The sequence below is a fragment of the Emydura macquarii genome, unplaced genomic scaffold (genome assembly GCF_026122565.2).
Source record: "Emydura macquarii macquarii isolate MOO-44397 ecotype Brisbane River unplaced genomic scaffold, CSIRO-AGI_Emac_v2 contig_3345, whole genome shotgun sequence".
In the NCBI taxonomy this organism is placed as follows: Eukaryota; Metazoa; Chordata; order Testudines; family Chelidae; genus Emydura; species Emydura macquarii.
Window position 1 is genome coordinate 6,454,510 of NW_027133482.1, and position 20,438 is coordinate 6,474,947.

The window sequence follows — 20,438 nt, forward strand, 5'->3', positions numbered from 1 at the left end:
GGGGACCAGGGGAGCCAGAGGTGTTCCTGGCAGGCTGCTGAAAGCTGGTAATGGCCGGCCCTGAGAGCGGGCGAAGAAGGTGCTGGGACTGGGGTGGGGGGAGTGGCCCAGGGAGACAACAGCAGGAAGAGGAAATTGGGGCACAGCAAAAGGCTGGGATCCCCAGGGTTCCTGGGCTGGGACCTGGAGTAGTGGGTGGGCCCGGGTCCCTCTCCACCACTCGCTGCTGGGAAGTGGCAGGATAAATCGCTGCAGGCATCTCCTGCTGGTTGCCCCATTACAGGCCCCTAGATGCAACTGCCCTGCAAGAACCAAGACTATCTCGGCCCAGGTGTGCCCGTTGTGTGTAAACGAAGCAGGCAGTCCTCTCTGTGCTCTGAGCCTTGTCTTAAATTCAGGGCGTGACAACTGCCCTTTGCCAAGGGCCTCCGAGCTGTTTCCCAGTGTCGACGAGTCCCATCTCCTCCCCTCCCTGGAAGGTGGGTATTCTAATCCTCAGTGTCCAGAGCGGGGACGTGGCGCTGAACTGAGGGGCTGGAGGCGACGGGGTGAGTGAGCAGCAGACCTGGCAACAGGACCCCAAAATCCTGACTCCCAGCCCGGTGCCTTGCCCTGCAAGTGTACCCTCCCTCCTCGGAAATGCTGAGCAGGTCTGGGGCGTGCTGGAGTGGGGGGGTCAGAAGACAGAGAGGAAAATCCTTGGTGGTGGCTGAGGACATCTCGGCATGTCTGAGTGCAAATCTTTACACTGACCCCACAGCTCAGAATGGGGGTAGAGCGGGTGGCTCTGTTAGAGAGGCCCGGGATGGGTGGATAGAGAGATGGATGGATGGATAGATAAAGGTGCTTGGGGATGGAGGGATACTTTGGATCCTCCGTCTCTTTATCCCTCCCTCAATCACTAGCGTACCTATCTCCCCGCTGCCCAGACTCCACTGGACGGGTTGGCAGCTGATCTCTCCCCCCCGGGCAGTGTTAGCAGGGATCAGCGCCCAGCAGATCCTTCGAAAGGAGCAGGAAAAGGACTGCAAAGGGAGCTGTGAGCCCTCACCGCCGCTGGCCTCCCACAAACGGGGGCTGCGGGAGGAGCTGGCGTGAGCCAAGCTGGGAGTTTAGGTTTCAGTCCCTCTGGCCGGCTAGCCCTGCCTCCTCCCCTCTCACATCTGCAGCTGGGATTGCAATTTGAAACACTGCCTGGGCTGGGCCAGGGCCAGGGGGTGGGAGGAAAGGACTTTGGGAAGTTGGAGGAAACCATACAGAAATACAGAAGTGCAGCTAGGGTGGGAGAACGCACCAAGGCCAGGGTTCGACCTTCTTGGCAGGACCGTCTGCTGGGAGAAAGGGGGGATCAGAAGACGGAGGGGAAAATCCTGGGTGGTGTCTGAAGGCATCTCGGAGGGTCTTTGGGCTGACGGGGAACTCACTGAGCGTGCAGGAGCAGCACAGCTGGATCTAAAGGCATCCTCGTTTCAGCTGCGTTTGGGACGGGCGTGATCAAAGCTTCCCTGCGCCGAATCTCCGAGGTGAGCGTACGCGGGGCCCTTTGTGAGACTCTGGGCTGGGGGGGGCGACGCTGCTGGGGGGACGTGGGAGGGGGCAGCAGGCATTCACTCGAACTGGAATGGGCACTCGGTTGCCTGCCAGTGTGGAACGTGCAGTGAGCCGGAGAGGGCTTTCGACACAGGGCAGGGCTGAAGAGAGGGGTCTGAGGGTGGGCTGTAATGTGGGGAGGGAAGTACGCTCCACTGGGATTCCTGGGTTCTAGTGCCAGATTGGGGAGGAAACGTGGAGCAAGCGCACAGGGGGAGTCGGCAGCCGAGGGTTCGATTCCCACCTCTGGGAGAGCGTGTGGGCTGCAGACCAGGAGTCTGAATTTCTGGGTCTGACCCCTGGCTCTCCTGGTGACTTTGGCCTCTCTGTACCTTGGTGTTATGGGAATCCTGCCAATTACCTGCCTTTGTGAAGCATGGTGAGTTCTGCAGATGCCCCGCATCCTATGCAGCCAGTCCTAAGTATTGTGAATTGTTTGTGCCGGGAGACACACTGCCTGCCCCCACTCCGCTCAGGGGGCACTGCGGTCCTGCTCCCTTGCCTCCATGGTACAAAGTCAAGTCCCTGCCAGCAGGAAGCTGGCGTATTTTCAAACAAATGGCTGACAAAAAGGCTGATTCCATTGTTAATATCACACAGGGAATCTGGGGCTTTTCTGTCCCAGCCTGCAATAGACCTTTGGGCTGATTGGGATGGGAGGTCAAACGCTTCAGAGGCCAGATTTACAGCTGGCTCGGAATTTCCTTAGCTGGCGCCAGGGACCTTCTCTGCAAATAATACTTGGCAATTCTAGAGCGTCAGATCTGAGAACAATTATCACACACTCATTTCTTGGGCCTCGCAACGCCGCTCCTGCCAGTGAGATGGCCTCCATTAGTGCCATGTTCGAGGGAGACATGCGGTGCAGAGAGGTGAAGTGACTTGACCAAGGTCACACACTGAGTGGGTAGAAAGTAAGAAGTACAACCCAGGAGGTTTGGCTCCGAATCCCCTGTTTTATAGGTGAGCTCAGCACGCTTGCCAGCCTGCCACTCCCAGCTCCGACTTCCCTGAGCTGTGGCTAATTTATTTCCCGCTCTGGTTTCCATGGAAGCAGAAATACTATCAGTCCTAAGAAATGTTGCTCCTTGCACTGTTTGCAACCTGATCCAAAGCAGCAAGCGCTGGCGGGTGGGTGGGGAGGGGTTCTTCCAAGTATCCCCTCCGCCACCTGAGTTTTCCAGAGCCCAGGCATTTGGCTTATGCAGGGAAGTGGGCGTCTGAGCCCCCAGGTTAACCTCACCCAGCTGTGAGCAGCCGTGCAGCAAAGTCCGACCCGAGTTACCGGGCCCTCCCTGGTGCCGCGCCCCCCGTGTGTCGCGAGGACTCCTGGGGGCGTATCTCACGGCGCTTTGTGCTGCGGGGAGCTGAGCTGCTCCGAGCCTTTCCCAGTGAATTGTGGGGGACTGTGTCCGTGTGTGTGTGGGCACGCGTGTGCGTGCGCCTGGCCAGGTGTGTGCGGGTGGGAGGTGCATGCCTCGGGGGCGGCGGGCTACAGCGGCGGGCTGTGTGGAGGTGATGGTGGGTGGGTGGGGCAGGCGTGTGTGTGTGTGTGTGTGTTGGTTACTCTGTGTGTGTGTGTGTGTGTGTGTGTGTGTGTGTGTGTGCGCGCGCGCGCACAGACAGATGAGGTGTGTGTGGTGAAGACTGTGCAAGCAGGTGTGGGTGTGGCGCTCATTGTGGAGCTCAGTCTAGGACAGAGAGAAAACCCGCATTTACCCCACCGAGCTAGCTAGCCAGACAGGCAGACGCTGGGTGCGTGAGGACCGACTGTGCTTACTGGCAGCTGGAGCTGCGGCAACCCCGGGAATGAGCCAGGCCTGCAGCGAAAGCTGCTTCAAAGTGGGAGCGGCACTGAGCCCATTGCAGTCTCCCACCCCCCCCCCGACCCCACAGTCTTTCCTGCTCCCCCTTTCCTGCTCCCCCCCCATTCCCCCCGACCCCACAGTCTCCTCGGTTCTTTGCTCCGTTAAGCGAGTCGGCCTCTGCCCGAGAAATAAAATCAGCCCTTGGGAGGAGAGCGGATGGCAGATGCAGGAGGGACCAGGTAGAGACCCAAGGGACCACGGCTCTTTCTTGTTCCTGGCCTAGGGGACAGAACGTGGTACTCCACCCTCCTGCAGATACTGATGGCGCGGTAACAGCCACCGTGGGTTACAACCTGCAGCCTCTGCCCCCCAGGTCTGGGATTCCCAGTTTGCTTTCGCTCCCAAGGAAGTCTGAGTTCAGCGGGTCTCATCCGAGCCTCTGTTGGCAAGAAGTTTTGCCCCCAGCCGCTCTCTGCCCAAGAGGAATTCGATGGTGGGGTCCGGGGGAAGGCCCGGGAGATGCGTGGGAGCCTGGGACTGGAGTTGGTGCTGCACAGTCAACGCTGAGGTGCATCAGCTGGGCTGCAGGAATGGGGGACGGGGTCGGGCTAGCCGGGGGGGCAGGAGGTCTGGATTGAGGTACCCCAGCGAAGCGGGGCGGGGCGGGGCGGGGCAGGCCATGAGATTGTCACTGGACACCAGTGGCCAGGACCTCGTTTTAGCTCTCCTTTCCCAGCGCCTGGCTAGGGTATCGTGTCTGCTGCTGCCTCAGAGGAAAGTGCCTGCCCGGATGACAACTCAGCATTGCTTCTCGCAACACCCTCGCCTCCTGCTCCGAACGAGCCCTGACCCTGCCTGTGTATTGCAGGAGATCTGCGAGGCTCACAGCTCACGTGGTTTGTCTGTGCCTTAAGCCCCTTCCTTCGCGTGGCCAGCCTGGCGTGACAGCTACCCAGCAGCACCCACTCTGGGTTACAGAGTTCCTGTACCTAGCCCGAGAACGGGAGGGGAAAATGTGACTTTAAACCAACTTTATGTTCCCTGCCTCAGGGCTGCTCTGCCTACGGGCCCTGAGAGCTCTTCCAGAGGGCCACTCTCTCTGCCTCTGAGGCTGCTGCCATGTGAAGAAGCCTTGGCATAACTGAGAATCAGGCCTGCTGGCATTAACGTTTCCCCTCCCTGCCTACGCTACACCTCAACCTCAGCAGTGCAGGGGAACTTGGCCACCTCACTAGCGTCTCCTGTCGTGCTGCAGAGCACGGGAGTAAGTACAAAGACCTTTGCAAAGTATCTCACTGTCATTCGAAATTAAAAGCTTCGCCTGAAAAAGAAAAAGCAGAAGAAGAAAGAAATGGCGCCTTGAGTGACCCCTGCTGGCTAACCCAGAATGAGCAGCGCGCTCCAGAAAGAGCTGCTTTGAGCTTGCCTTGGCCAATGGGAGAGTGTTAGTGGCCAGGAGTGGTGCAGAGGAATTGGGGTGGGGCAGGTGAGCTCAGAGGACTTCTCTATGAGCCTTCTAAAATGTCTAGCTCTCCTGGTCTTCTCTTTGCTGGTCCCTTCTGCATAGGGGGATTGTTGGTGTGGCGAAAACCATGGGCGCTAGCTATCCTTTTGACACTTCCCAGCGCTGTGTGCATTAGAATAGCTGTCAGTCCGGCTGTCTCCAGTCTGTTGCCTTGCACGCTCTCCGTGGACGTGTGATGCAGCGGTTGCCAGAACAAACATCCATCGATAATTCATGATAAGCTACAGCCAGAGTATTGCTACTTGCCATGCTTGGGAGAGACGTATATTCCCAGGGGAGCCTTGAGCTGAGCTTTCAAGACGTGATTCACAGAGCAGCCGATTGGAAAGTAGTTATTCAACTCCTGGGAAACGATCTTTTCACCAGGCAGTCTTGTGCTTTGCAGGACAGCCGCTTTCTCCCAGCGCCAGCCCTCCAGCCTGCTGTAAATTCTCCCATTCCATCAGACAGCCCCTCTTTTACAGCTGATGTTTTATTCCCGTAGCAGATTTAGATCCCTGGGCCGCATGGGGCTCAATTTCTCATCACTCCTTCTCCTCCTGCTGCATCAAGGGTTTCATTTACAAGGCAACGGGGCAGCCAGAGCAGAAAGGCATCCGTTTAGGAAATGGCTTGGTACCTGCCATTTTTAACATAAGCCCTTTTCTCATGAGGCTGCTGCCAGGGACTTGGAAACTTGGATCTCAGCGTGTGGGAGGGTTTGGCTTCGAACAAGGCCTCTTCCCGGATTAGCTAATCTTGGTTCTCATTCCCAGGGCTGGGGATTCTGGAGAGTGCGGACATGCCCATCTGAAGGCAGCCCTTTCCACCGCACACCAGCCCTGGCGACATCCAGTGTGATTTGCTCTAACCTTCTGCAGAGCCGTGATCCTCAAAAGGAAGGAGTTGAGCTGGTCAGTATTTTTCTGTGCCAGATGCTCTTTGCATGTCAAATAGCTTTTTTCCAAAATCTGAAAACCAACAGTTTTTGGCCAAAAATGTTTGTTTTTTTTCCCCCCAACAAAACCATGAAAACTTTTTTCAAGAAAAACATGCATATTTTTGCCAAAACACTGAAAATCGAAAACTTTTCAGCCCCAACACTTTTCAGTTCCCCTCTTCAGCTCCACTAAGGAGTCCTTGGTGCCTGGTGGTGACTGGCTCCATTAAAAGGTAATGGGTCCAGCCCCACCTGTGACTCATTCTGGAGAATTCTCACAGTCACATGATAGCAGGTCATGTGGCCAGGTCAGGCCAGGACGGAGTGTACAGGAGAGGGAAGCCTCTCAATTTGAAAGGCCTGGAAGAGGGAGAGCGGGCACCCTGCCGAGGAGAACGCAGGCTGGCAGGACGGCTCTGAGCCGCCTGAACCGAGAAGCGCCATAAATCAGGACTAGATCTGGCTACTGGCCTTAATCCCAGCACGATGCCTATGGGAGTCCTGAACCAAGGAGAAGGATGTCAGGCTGAGTGGCCGAAGACTCTGTATTCTGGAAAGATTTCATAAGTAAGACCCCACAACGGCGGATCCTAGGACCTGAGGTGGGATGCCTGTAGGGCCACGTGGCAGAGGCATGCTCCGGGACAGCCCCCTGCTACGCTCCTCCTCCGCCTCATTCATTATGGTGGTGTCCTTGCTGGGAAGATCTTGGTCAGCACTTTGAAACCGCTGCAGAGAGGTGGCCCATGAGGAATCCAGCCCGGGCGCCATGGGGGACCTAGCGCAGTTGGCTGGGGCAGGGCTGTCGTGTTAGGCAGATCTCCAGCCTGTTGGGATGGTCCCAAAGCGAAATCCTTGGTCCGAACAGCTCGGGGCTGTCCGAAATCCTGACCCAGCTCCAGAGCGAATGCTCACAGAGGTCCCGGGTGTGATGAGCGGCAGCTGGAGGGAGCTGCGGGGGGGGTGGGGAATAGCGCGACTGCTGGGGAGAGGTGTCCTGAGCAGCCGTGGGGCACAGGTCTGAGCTGGAGATGGAGGGCGGAGTGCGACAGATGAGCAAGGCAGGAGAAATGCCAGGCCTGGAGCCCAGGGATGCTCCACAGCGGCAGCAGGGCTGCCTGGCTGGGAGAGGAAATGCCGCGGAGCCGGCTCGCACGGGGCGGTGGCTTGGTGGCAGGAGTGGCCATTGCTGTCTTGCTAGCCAGGGGTGGCAAATGCTTTTGGTGTCCCCATCCCCACCACCACCGTGGCCAGGCCAACCCCCACACACAGCCAGCCAATCAGCAGAGCAGAACGTGGTCATTTAAAAAGTGCCGGCCAATCAGAGCAAAGCAATAAATAAATTGGCGCAGTGGTATGGCGCACCCTGGCAGTTGGCGCCAGGGTGGCTGCCCTCCACACCAGCCCCTAGGCCGTGAGTGGGGTGGGGTGGAGCAAGGCAGTAGCTGGGGCAGGGTCTGCAGAGCAGCGCAAGCATTGCATGCCTTTGGCCTCGGGCAGAGGAGGGCTTGCCTTTGTCTGTAACTTTCGGCACCGAAACACAAACCTCATCCGAGGGAGCTAAAGGAGTAACCCCCCTAGCTAGCAGCGGTAGTAGTCCGTTGTCCTCTTTGTGGAACAGCCACTAGCGGGGGATGCCATGAGCCCTTCTCAAAGGCCTCTCATGAACATGCTGCACACAGGACACAAAACTTACCCCTACATTCTTCTGAATTTGCAGCCCGGAAGGTATGTGAAGATGTCGACGCTCCTAGATCCTGGGATGCACGCTCTCCAGATAGGTAAGACTGATTGGTGGGTCGGATGCTATGGTACTCGGATAGTCTGGTGGTCAGGGCCACGTAAGGACCTAGGTAGTTGGATATGGTAGAGACAAGCATTAGAGGATTATAGCTAGCGTGGTATTAGTTAGCAGAAGTATTGGACGTGGTCCGTGGGGAGAAACCTGGCAGCAATGGGACAAAATGAAGGAAAGGAAAATGTAGGTTTAATATCAGGAAAATCCTCCTGCCAGTGAGATGTTCTGCTGGGCTGTGGAAGGGGTGCAAGTTTCAGAGGTTAGGATTAGTCACACAAGCCTGGTCAACATGTGCTGTGATCTGGTAGTTCTTTTCCTCAGTAGTGTTTTTCTCGTCATAGACTATAAAGCCAGCTGGGATCAATGTACTGTGTAACCTGTATAACACGGGCCATAGGACTGCCCTGGATTAATTCATCTTTGAATTGGAAAAATGGCCAGTCTTGATTTGAAAATTACCAGTGATGGAGAATCCACCACGACCCTTGTGAATTTGTTCCCATGGTTAATTACCCTCATGTTAGAACTTTGCATCTTATTTCCAATCTGAATTTGACTACTTCAACTTCCAGCCATTGGCTCTTATTATACCATTGTCTGCTAGCCTGAAAAACCCTCCGTTATCAGCTTTCTGTTCCCCATGTAGGTACTTGCAGCCTGTGATCAAGTCACCCCTTAACCTTCTCTTTGCTCAGTTGCGTTTATGTCGAGGACTCTTTGACATCAGGGATGTAGAGAAGAGCTTTACATACTCGCTTTATTACAGTGCTTCCTGCACACAACCTCCTTCTGGGACTCCACCACTAACAAAGCCGTTCCAGTCGGAGCTGGGTGTGGTTCGAAAGAGACATCCAGAGATGTGCGGACTGTAAAGATGGGGCTGAGCCAAACCAACCCAATATCATGAAATGGGGGTTTAAATGCACACTCCCATTTTGCAGTTCGCCTCAATTTCTAGACCTGGCCCAATGACAGTTGCCTATTTTGGTTGGATGCATTCCTGGAGGTTTCATCACATGACATAATCTTGAATTAAAGATTAATCTTTTGTTCCCGGAGACCCCGGTTCAAACTTTTGTGCCAAATTTTGCAGCATACTGACTTAGTCGCTGGTTAATAACCAGCCGGAAGATGACCCGGAAGAGTCTGTAGCCACTACAACACATGTTAGCACAGAAAATATTCTGCAGCAGCGGCTGCCCCGTGGATCAGTCATGCCCTGCAGAGTCCTATCTTGAGGGTATATTTTGAGAACCCAGCAGGGTGTGTGTAGGGGGGGGAGAGGGGATTTGTAAAGAAAAGGACCTAGGAGAGGACCAAGAAGGAGAGCTACTTGCCTTCTGTAATGCAGCACATGCTAGAGAGCCCTGAACACCACAGTGTGGGCTGGTGTCACTGTGAGCGAGTGTAGTGTTTTTTATTTGGCGCTGTGTGCTTTCCTTCCACTGCTGCTGTTACTGGGGGCTGGTCATGGGACCCTTTCCAAACTCTGCAAGGTCCCCCTGCCGGGAGGGTGTGTGTGTTCCCGACAAAAGGTTGAGAAATTAACTGCCTCTGCAATTCAGAGATCCTTGCACCACTAGCTGAGGTCTTACTCGTCCTCTGGGGGGCCTGGATCCAGCTGGCTTCGTGCAGGACCCAAGCAGCGTGGAAGCAGCTCAGACTGTGTAGGTTGGGGGTTTATTTTGCCATTCCACAGTGAGCCCACTGGGTCCCCCGCCTCTGCACCAGCTCCTGTCGGCCGGGCTGAGCCAATCCCACAGTGCATGCAGCTTACAAAACAGGGCCGCACTGAGGGGGCTCCGTCCTCCATCCCTGAGGGCAGGCAGGGTCTGATGTGGGGAGTGTATCCGTCTCTGTCCCCAGTATGAGGAGGAAACAGGAGCAGGGGACCAGCAGCTCAGCGGCCTCAGAGACAGCAGCAGCAGAGGTCCCTGGTGCAGGGCCCAGCAGAAAAGGCAGTAGATGTGGGTGTGGTGACAACAAAGGGGTGGAGGGAGGGGGTAAATTGCCCCTTAAACAGGTGGCATCTAGGCTGAAAGGGGTTAGATTGGGGGACGTTTCAGTTCCCTGTGGCCCCCATCTCATTGCCCAGCCCCCACTCCCATCTGCCCAGGGGCATGCCACCATGGCAGTGTTTCTGGCCCACAGGTCGGGGGCTGTGGAACAGCTGGGGTGCAAGTGAACTCCTGGGGGCCGAAAGCGAAGGACGCTGTTCTGCATTAGAACGTCCCCTCCCCGGGCAGTCATGAGTGAGCTGGTGTCTGTCTCCGCCGCCCTCTGCTGGATGGAATCAGCTGCTCAACTGCGTGTCCTAGCCCCTGTGATGTTCAGAGTTTGATGAAGAGTCTCCTTCAGCTCAAAGGCAAAGGACCAGCGCTTTCAGAAGAAGGGGGCTTGGAGTTCTATCCCTCCCAGCGTGCCGACAGCCCGTGGAGACTTCTCAAGCGAGATAGAAGAGGGAGGCTGAGCGCAGTACAGGGATGGCCCCTGGGAAGGCTTTGAGGATGAGGCGTTTGTCACATCAAAGCCCTGGGGTCACGCTGCATGCCGACACACTGCTACGCCCGCTTTGGACCCTCTGTGGGCTCCTCACTGGAAGAAGCGGGGGTTGATCTTCCTTCTGTGGGGGGGGACCTCCCCACCCTCGTGTTTCGTGCCCAAAAGGAGTGGGCGTAGCCAAGAGCTCTAAGGCCGGCAGCTGCTGCACCGGAAGAAGCCCGGACAGGAAGGCCTGGGGGTGGGGCCTTTCTTCCTGCCTGACCCGTCTCGCTCTGGCTTTCAGCTCTGGTAGGACCGGAGGCCAGAGTCGGTCCCTCTGCTCCAGTAACATGGGTCACCCCGAGGTCTCGGCTTGCAGCTTGTGGAGTGAGCGAAGGGGCAGGAACGCTCATTCTCCTGGAAACGACTCAGCCCCGAGATAGATGCTCAGGCTTTGGCCCAGGATTCCTAGAACTCCCTCATCTATTCCAGGGGATGCCAGGACGCCGAACGCCCCAGGTCACACGATCCTCGAGAGGGCAGAGCCCTAGCAACGCCCATCTGGCCCATCGCCCCAAGGGGTCGGCACAGGCTCATCCCCCTCACCTGTTCACTCACGTCTTCCTGCTGAGCCCACCTCCCTCTCAGGACTCTGGCTAGCCCACGCCGCCCACTACCCCCGGGACTGACTGCTTTCTTGCTCCCTCCTCCTATGCACCAGGCTGCCTTGGAGAACGGTCCCTGTTACATCCTTGCAAACCGACCTGCACCCGCCAGGACCTGACTCCGAGCGTCGGGGTCATTCAGGTCTGAACACAGCCTCAGCCTCTTAGGTCATCTCTGATCACCACCTCCTGCCAGCCGCCTGCCTCGCTCCTGCCAGCTGCCGCCACCTCACTGCAGGGCATGCAGCTGCCACGCCGACTCTATGGGCATGAGACAGACCACGGGCAAGGGCTGTGGGGAGCAGGAAGCCCCTGGGTTCTGAAAGCCCTGAAGCCCCTGGGTTCTGAAAACACCTCGACACTCTCGGGTCAGGTTCAGGTTCAGGTTGCCGGTGCTTGGCTCAGATCTGGGTCAGTCTTTGGAATTAGGCCAGTTCTATCCTCCTCAGCTGGGCCAAGAGCAGGGTTTGAACCGGCGGCGGCTCGTTCTTAAAAGCCTCTTCCACTGGAGCTAACGGAGCAGCTCCCCTGCCTGGTTTCTTTACTAGACTCCGATCTGCTGATGCGGGCAGAAGGGAGAGGCACACAGCAGCTCACCGCGTCACGCCTGCTCCAGCACGCAGGAGGAATTAAACATTTGCTGCCCTCAGCGATGACTGAAAGCACAGCGCAAAGGGACGTGGGGAAGCGGAGCGGAGCAGAGAGCAGATCTCACGCAGCATGAACCCTGCCAAGAGCCAGGTCCCCTGCCCGTCCTTCACTCTTGGGTCTTCCTCCATCCGCCCGTGGTGTGTGTTTGTTGCTGTGTTAGCTGTCTAACTGCGGGGCTGATCTCACTCCTTTGGAGCCAGTGGCAGCTCCAGGTACTTGGCTCTGGATAGCAGTAATACAAGGGAAAAGGGTTTTGTGGTTACAGCACACGCGTAGGGCTCTGGAGAGTTGGGTTCAAAGCCTGGCTGTGCCGTAGACTCCCCGTGGCTTTACTCTTCCTGTGTCTTGCCCCTCCATTTGGGAACGGGGGGAGATCATCTCTCCTTTGTCTGTACGGACTGCAAGCTCCGTGGGAAAGGGCTGTCTCTCACAATGGGTGTGGGCCGCGCCCAGCACGATGGGGCCCTGATCTCAGTTGTGGCCTCCCCAAGTGACTGTGATCCAGACAGTCATCCATTCCCCAGTGTCCAGCCCATCTTCTCCCATGCACAGAGAAGCATGATTTCCAGAGTCCTGTCCTTAACGCCTCAGCTGGCTGCCCCTCGTTTCCAAAGCCAACCGGAAGCTGCCCTCCTTTTTGAAAACCTTGGTGTCCTTGCTCCATCCTGCTTCACCAGCCTCTCTCTCCTCCATTCCCTGCTATCCCAGCCAGCACCAACTTCCTCTACACCCCATCACACAAGCTCACCCCCTTTTGCAGAAAGAATCTCCTTCTCTGCAGCTCCCACTGGTTGGAAACAACCGCGGGTCCTTTCCCAATTCTCACCTCACCGCAGAGACTCTGCCGAAAACCTCACTGCGCCCCTTTGCCCCTCTCCCTTGTAATTTCTCTTGCTACCCGCCGGTATTAGTTATTGTTTAGATCTGCAATTGGATTATTTACAGTGACGCTGCACAGCGCATTGCAATGCAGTTGGTTGGTGTTATTTATTATTTAGTTCTGCAATTGTATTATTTACTGTAACACTAACAAGCGCTTTGCAACGCAGTTGGTTTGCAGCTACACCGCCCCAGACAAAACTGTTCCATGGCCTCTCTAGCTCTCAAAGCAACTGTTTACTAAAGTGTTTCCTAATTCATCCCCCACCCCTGACTCCCCGCACATGGGCTCCACCGCGCCGTTCTCTTTCAATTAAGTTTCAAAGTCCTGACTGACTTTCCTTTTTGTTTGAAATCAAATATTAATGGCACAGACACCGGGCTACAGTGAAACCCACTTAGAAAGCAAGCACAAATGGCATGGAGCCGTGTATTGTCAGGCAATGATTCTAGGCCCAGTCAGTAGCAACTATCTGTAACGAATCCCAGAAGGAATCCGAGAGCAATGTTCGGAGAAGTACAAAATCTGGTTCTGCAGACGCTCTGGGGGAGGCGGGGAACCCATCAGTGGGCGATACAGATACACGCAGTGAGCTCAGCTCTCAGCCAGCAGCCTTTGTTGAGAGAGAGAAGGACAGCAGGGTGCTAACCTAAAACTTGGCAAAGCTTGATTCAGTTCTCTCCTCTTCCACAGACCCCTTGGGCCAGGCATTTACTCTGTCTCTGAGCCACAATTCCCCATCTATAAAACAGGGGTGTCAGCACTGCCCTGCCTTATCAGGGTGTTCTACGGTACGGATGGTTAAAGCGCTCAGATACTCTGGCAATGGGCAGCCACAGAAGTAAAATAGATTCAGCGCTTCCCCGAAATGAAACCGCTATTTGTGCCCGTTGTGTCAGGCAGCTCCCAACGACTTGCTGTTTTCCCCCGGCACTTTTATTTGTTGTTCACTTATTTCTGCCCGGGGGCACTTGACTCAGATCTGGTGTCGGGAAGGGGCGTAAGTCTCTTCCCCGGGGGACTCGGCTCATGAGCAGCTTCTGATAACGCTTGAATAAGGTTGATGAATTTTCATGTGTCAAGCCTTGCCGTGGAGGTCATGTCGCAGATGGGGAAACTGAGGCACGGCGCGGTGTCATGACTTGCCCGAACTGAGTGAGGGAGAGCGACGGTCGTGTGGTTCAGTGAGGAAAAAAAGAGACTTTTCCTTCATCCCAGCCAAACCCTCTGCTGGTCCTAGGCCAGGGTCACCAGAGAGACTGCGTCTAAGTTCCTGGAGCATCCTACATTCTGATTCTCAGCCAGGACCAGCAGTGCCGAGCCGGGCAGATCCGGAGCCCTTGCCGCCCCCATTCTGCAGGCCGGAAGGGTGGGAGCCTTCCGATAAACATCTGGACGTTGGTCATGTCTTGGATTCGCGTCACGGTCTGCGGGTCTTTGGGAGCTCCCCGGTCACTAGGTGGAGCCAGCCGGCAATGGGACAGAATCAGGACGACAAATGCGGTCAGCCTAATGAGATCTGCGGAGCCGTTTGGAAGGGACGCGCGTCACCTTGCAAAGTGGGGGCTCTGCCCAGGCATGGGGCTCGGACCTGGGCCCGTCTCCTGATGTGATCGCACTTTGCGTTTGCAGGCACGGAGGCTGGGCCCAAACTGAGACCCGGGGTGCCAGCCGCCTTGGTCTGTCGTCGTTTGGCTCCAAACCGGTGCCTTCCTCTCCGACGGGCTGAGCCAGCCAGCGCCCCCAGCCCAGCACGGCGAGTCCAGATCCAGCTGCGAAGGGGGCCAGTCGAAGCCTGGGGTTGCTAAGCCTCTTTGCCCCGCTGGCAGGGGTGGCTGCAGGGTGATAAAGTGAAAGCCAGCCCCGCCCCCGCCCTTCCCCTGCTCTCCCCCCCGCCAGCAGCTGGAGACTGTCAGTCAGCAAGTGGTCTGGCAGGGGGATGATTAACTCTCTCTCCTAATTGGAACCATGCGCTGGGAGGAGTGCTGCGAGCGGGCGGGGGCGGAGCGTGGCGAGTCACCCTGCAGGGGTGAGGGCCAGGTGCCAGCGGAGAGAGTGTTCCCGCGTGTGCTTATGGGGCTCACGCCATCCCTGGTTCCCACCGCGCTGGGGGGTCGGCTGTGCCCTCCAGGCAAACGCAGGCCACCGCCTAGCTCCGCCCGGGGGGTGAGCATGATGCCCAAGGGACGGACTGTGGGGCGGAGGGGCAGAAATGGCAGCAAAACCCCAAGGGCTGGCACTGCCTATCTGCACGGGCTCTGCAGTGAGACGGGTGGCTTGGAGTTGACGGTGGACAGACAGACCAGCTGGTTCCTCAGGGACGAACGGTTATTCTTTCTTTCACTGTCAACTCCCACGTTGCTGGAGACAAATGTTAGACGCCACCGGTTAGATGGTGAGCTAGACACCGGAGATGGATGGAGGGACAGAGGCCCTTTTTAGAGCAGCCTGTGCTTGCAAGGAAGGGCGTGTTTCCAGGCTTTTCCTCCCACCTTCGAGCATGAGAACAGGGGCTCATAATAACCAGAGATGGCCTCAAGCTGCGAAATCTCCATCTGTGTCCAAATGCTTCCAAGTTTCTTGTGGGGGTTTGCATCAATTTTAGCGACTGCAGAGTTCCTATTTTACAAACTCGTTGAGGCTCGGGGAATTCATAAAACGGAAAGCTCATAAAATTGAACAGCTCAAAATCACAGTGAATCCAGCGCACAAGCGGCCGTATGGCGAACCTCGTCATTTTCTTCTCCTCCTTCAAAGCATTGCCAAGCGATTGCAATGCATCAAGCGCATCAGAATGTGAAGGGATGCCAATTTGTTCCTCAGCCACACGGCTTTTGTTACAGGGGTTTTTCTTTTCTGTCTGGAAATATGATTGGTTGAACAGGTCATTCATAAGATGGATGTTTGTAGAATCGCGGTTCTGCTGTCATAGATTTTAAGACCTGACGTCACCATGAGATCATCTAATGTGACGTCCTGTTATAGCCCAGGCCACAGAAGTTCATCCAGCATTGAGCCTAATACTTGTTTGACTGAAGCTCCTTCCAAAAAGACATCCAGGCTGGATTCGAAGACTCCAAAAGAGAGAATACACCACTTCCCTGGGCAGTTTGTTCCAATGGGTTAATCACCCTCCCTGTTAAATAATTGTGCCTTATTTCTGATTTGAATTCATCTGACTTTAACTTCCAGCTTGTTGGTTCTTGTTCTGCCTTTCTCCTCTAGAGTCAAGAGCCTTTTAACACCTGTTATTTTCCCCCCTCCCCCGAAAAGGTTCTTATACACACACTTATAATCAAATCACCTCTCAATCATGGTTTTTATAAGCTAAATAGATCGATCAATTTAAATCACTCACTATAAGGCATTTTCTCCAGCTCTTGCATCGTTTTTCTGGCTTTATTCTGCACCCTCTCCGACTTTCAACAGCCTTTTTCAAAAATGGACACCATATCCAGAGGTAAAATCGTCTCCCTGCTCCGACTTCCCACTCCTCTGTTTATACATCCAAGGATCGCATTAGCCCTTTGGGCCACACGAACACACTGGAAGCTCATGTTGAATTGTTTGTCCGCTCTGATCCGTAACCCTTCTCAGAGTCACTGCTATCCAGGATGCAGTGCTCCACGCAGGAGGGATGGCCTGCATTCTTTATTTCCAGATGTCTGACCTTGCATTTGGTTAGATTAAAACACATTTTGTTTGAAGAAGCTCAGGTTACCCAGTGATCCAGATCGCTTTGCATGTCTGCCCTATCCTCATCATTAATTACCACTCCTCTGAGCTTTGTGTCATCTGCAAATTTGATCAGCAGTGACTTTATCAATAAGCTGGAAGTAAATGTAAAAATGTTGAATTGCATCGGGCCTAGCACCAATCTCTGTGGAAACCTACAAGAAACAACTCCAGTCAATGAAGCTTCCTCATTGGACAGTTACTTTTTGACAGCAGTTAGCCAGCTATTAATTTATTGAAACAGGATGTTATATAGCACGAATGCTTTAATTAGAATGTTGCATGATACTAAGTGAAATATCTTACAAAGTCTAAGTATGTTACATCTGAATGATTACCTCTTAGCTCACCAAAAATGAGATTGTTGACACGACCTATATTCCCTAAAGCCATTTTGACTGACATTAATTGCATGGCCATCCTTTAATTATTTGTTGATTGAATCCTGTATAAGCTTTCCATTATTTTATCTGGGATTGATATCAGGCTAAATGGTCGATAATTACCTGAGTCATCCCACTTATCCTTTTTTAATATTGGCACAACATTAGCACTCTTACAGTCTTATGGCATTTCCCCAATATTCCAAGAGTTATTAAAAATTAACAGAAATGCATCAGAGATCTCCTTGGCCCGCTCTTTTAGGACTCTTCAGTGCAAATTATTTGGCCCTGCTGATTTTAAAGCGTTCATCCATAGTATGTGCTGTTTAACATCCTTCTTAGTTACTAATGGGATGGAAAGTACTTCATCCTCATATAATACGAGTACATTGTCCTGCTTCTTTCTAAATACAGAATGGAAATATTAACTGAACTCTTCTGTCCCTTCTGCATCATTATTAACAGTTTTCCAATTCCTATCTAGTATTGGGCCTGTATTATTGCTAGGATTCATTTTTCCTGTTATACTTTAAAAAGCTTTCTTATTTTCCTCAGCCCTGCCTGCTGTGGATTTTTCCCTGATGTCTTTAGCTTCCCTTATCAATTTCATACACTTTGTACCTTTTCATTTATATATTAATTGCTATCTACTTCCCCCTTTTTCTATTTGTTATTCTTTCTAATTGCTGTCTTCACTTCCCCTCTTAATCAGGATGGGCTTTTACCCAAATTTGTCCTCTTTCTCGGTTGTGGAATCATGGCTTTTTGGCCACCTAGTAAACTATTCTGAAAGAACTCCCAATTTTCATGTCTGAATTTTTCCTCTCAATCAGTTTCACTCATAATATTCCTCAGATTTGGGAAATTAGCCCACCTGAAGCACCGAGTGTGTATATATACATTACTGCTTAGAACTGTCCTCTGTTTGCCCAGGCTACATGGTACTGAGTCATGATCACTGGTCCCCATGGGGTTAGAGGTCAGGCTCTGCTTTAACTCAGTCTGGAACCCGCCCGCTTTGCGGCACAAATGCAGGCAAAAATCACTGGAGTTGGCTATGTAGATAGTCCTTCAGTGCCTTCCCCCAGTTCTCCCCAAAGGATAGACAAGTTCTCCTGCAGTTGGCTGAGAAAGAATCGTAAAATCTCAGCACAAAGAACCACGGTATGTGCCCCCAGACACACATGGGCAAGCACAGAAGCAGTGAGGACACAGTAACACGGGCAGGATTTGGTATTAGGTTTTGGGCACATGCCGCCACCACAGCTAGGCTAACCTGGTGCCCAGACCCACCCGGGTTAACTGTGTGCAGTGAAGACATGTCCTGAATGCCGTCACGGCACAAACAGGGGACAGAGAGCCACGACGGCAAATGCGTTACAAGGATTATTGTTCTTCCCGATGCAGATGGGAGGCGGAGCTACAGAGGAGTAAAATGACTTGCCTGATGACATGTAAGAAGTCACTGGCGGAGCCCCTGTGCTGGCTGTTAGCAGAAATGGATCCAATGCTGTTATAATCTTTATTCTCTTTGTTTGCCAGGTACAAACGGTGAGAGGTCTGAGACGCCCTCCCCACCCAGTTCCCCAGGAATGCACAACGAGAGCTGCAACATCGCGCCGCTCACGCCCTCCCAGTCACCTGTAAGCCAGCATCTGCCTTTAACGGCGCAGCCGTGTCATCTTGGGTAATCTCGGGGAGGCAGCACCTGGATAGTGGCCATCGAATTGTTCTTTGCTCTACTCCTTCCCAGACCGTTTTCTGCTGCTATCCGCTGCCTCGTTGAGTTGGGCCAGCTACCAAACCACAAATTGTAGGGTCTGGTCTGGTTCCTGAGATCCTTTAGGTGCGGGGCAGGGAGTGGCTTGGCCAGATAAGGCCCTTTCAATATCTCCCCATAAGTACCTGATCGCTTTGACAGAGTAAATCAGACCCCTGATATGAGGGCTACTAAACCGCTTCTTCAGGGCATAAAATGATCATTAGCTGGAGGCAGGAAGGAACTTTTCCTGCCTGGGACAGTATGGCTCAGTCACCTGCACTGTGTGTGTGGGGAAGGGGAGGAGGACTCTTACACCTTCCTCTGCAGTACCTGTGGTCAGCTCTTGTCGGAGACAGGAGCCTGGACAAGGTGGTCCGTTGATGTGCACCTGTCGGGCAAATCCTAAATTGTTTCTGAAGCTTCAGTGGTAACGTAAAGACATCAACAATATCTTCTGTTATTCAGAGGGAGAAAGTTGGGGTCTCGCACAGGGGAGAGAGATCTTTATGTGTCTGAGATCACTGAAGATGAGCTGGGCCAACAAAGGTCACATCTGGATCCAAACTCTTCCAAAGTTTGGGAGGGTTCAATTTTAGGGAGTTTGGTTCAAGCTCCTCTCTGATAATAAACATAAAAGCCCCTTTAGCCAGTGCCAACAGGAGGCGCAGAGAGTTAGGGAGCGTAGACAGTTCCTCTTTCTCCAGCCCTATCCACAACCCTTCTCTGTTTACCTTGCTAAGTTTGCATGTGGAACTCATTGCCACAAGATTCCGGTGAAACCAAAAGCTTAGCTAGATGTTTCTTTTAAAGTGGGGGTGAGAGGTTTGTATGGCTATGAGGACATCCAGAATGACATTAATGATGAGTGCCGGAGTTTTGGCAGGATATAAACCCCCATGCTTCCCGGTATAAACCAACCGGTAACGACCGGGACTCAGTTTCCCCATGGGCAGGTTGTCACTGCGTACTGTGGGATTTCTTGCACTTTCCTCTAAAGCAACTGGCACAGCAGGATCCTGGATGACACGGACCTTGTGCTGATCCGGTCTGGCTGCTCCTAATGACTCTTGTGGTATTTCAGAGGAACGAAACTCGGACGCAGCGCCCCCTTTCCTTCTCCGTGGTGGTGGCCATCGACTTTGGCACGACCTCAAGCGGCTATGCCTTCAGCTTCTCCAACGCCCCCGAGGCCGTTCACATGATGAGGTAACTTGTCCCTCTGCGGGAAGATGGCTTGGGGGGCTGCCGTGGGCGGAAGTCTGGCCTTTCTCTGCATGCCAAAGCAGCTGGGGAATAGGATTGCTAACAGAACAAGCTCTCTGTCTGTCCACTCTCTTAACCCTGTCCTGATGGATGGTTTCCCCTTCTCTCTATCACTGAGTCATCTCTCCCTCAGACCCAGGCTGAGTCTCCTCCCCCAGCATCCCTGGGGATTGGAGGGAAGCTGGGAACAGGAGGAGGAGAACTGGGAGTAACGGGACAACATTAAGCAAAGGAAAAAACCCGGCTAGATGAGGTGCCTGTGAGGCTGGGCTTGTTTCCCAAGGGCAGTGGCGCAAGTATCAGGGTGTGAGTCATTTCAAAGCGGACTGGCCAGCGCCCTGCAGAATAAGCTTTAGGGATCAATCCTGCATTGGCCAGGGAGGATGGTCCCTTTTTTCCTTCTCCATCAGTGGAATCCTCTCTTGCCGTCTGCACGTTTGATTGCAGGGTGGGTAGAGCCAAGCACTGTGCTTAGCTTGTCCCGGGCTGGACGCGTCCTGCAAGGACGGATTTGTGGTTAGGGCCCTAATGTGCCGCTGCTTTCGGTCCCATCTTCATTCTGCCTTAGGCAGTTAGCTGGCCCCATCACTGCAGTATCTAGGCACCTCCCACGCGTTAACATATTTACCCTCCCCACCCCCCACGAGGCAGGGTAGCTCTCTCATCCCCACCTCACGGCTGGGGAACAGAGCCCCAGAGACTTATCCTGGGTCTCACACGAAGCCTTTAGCAAAGCAGAGAGTCTCCTGATCCCAGGTTAATGCCCTAACCGCTGGGCAATCCTTCCTCCGGCGGCGTCCTACCACTTGCCCCTGAATTCCTCTCGCCTCCCCGAAGCGTTGGAGTCTGGATCCTAATTTAATAATGAGCCCTAATGGGCTGAATGTCCGACACCCAGATCCAGGCCCCCTCGTTACGGATGGGGCCCGTCTCTAGCCGGTACGCTGTTTCCTCCTCTCTCTTCCTGGTTTCCGCCAA

General features: G+C 54.0%; 1 protein-coding gene across 2 annotated transcripts in view; it reads left to right on the forward strand.

Annotated features, from left to right (window-relative positions):
* Positions 1-407: 407 nt before the first annotated feature.
* HSPA12B (heat shock protein family A (Hsp70) member 12B) overlaps positions 408-20,438 on the forward strand; it is a 55,889-nt gene continuing 35,858 nt past the window's right edge. Inside the window, exons 1-5 of one of the 2 annotated variants that reach the window (XM_067533524.1) lie at positions 408-479; positions 1,474-1,523; positions 7,563-7,623; positions 17,978-18,078; positions 19,279-19,403. In XM_067533524.1, coding sequence (XP_067389625.1) covers positions 7,581-7,623; positions 17,978-18,078; positions 19,279-19,403 — 269 coding nt within the window. In that variant the 5' untranslated portion in view covers positions 408-479; positions 1,474-1,523; positions 7,563-7,580. Of the gene's footprint in view, positions 480-509; positions 651-1,473; positions 1,524-7,562; positions 7,624-17,977; positions 18,079-19,278; positions 19,404-20,438 lie in introns of those variants that run through there. The other variant, XM_067533525.1, reaches the window with a different exon arrangement.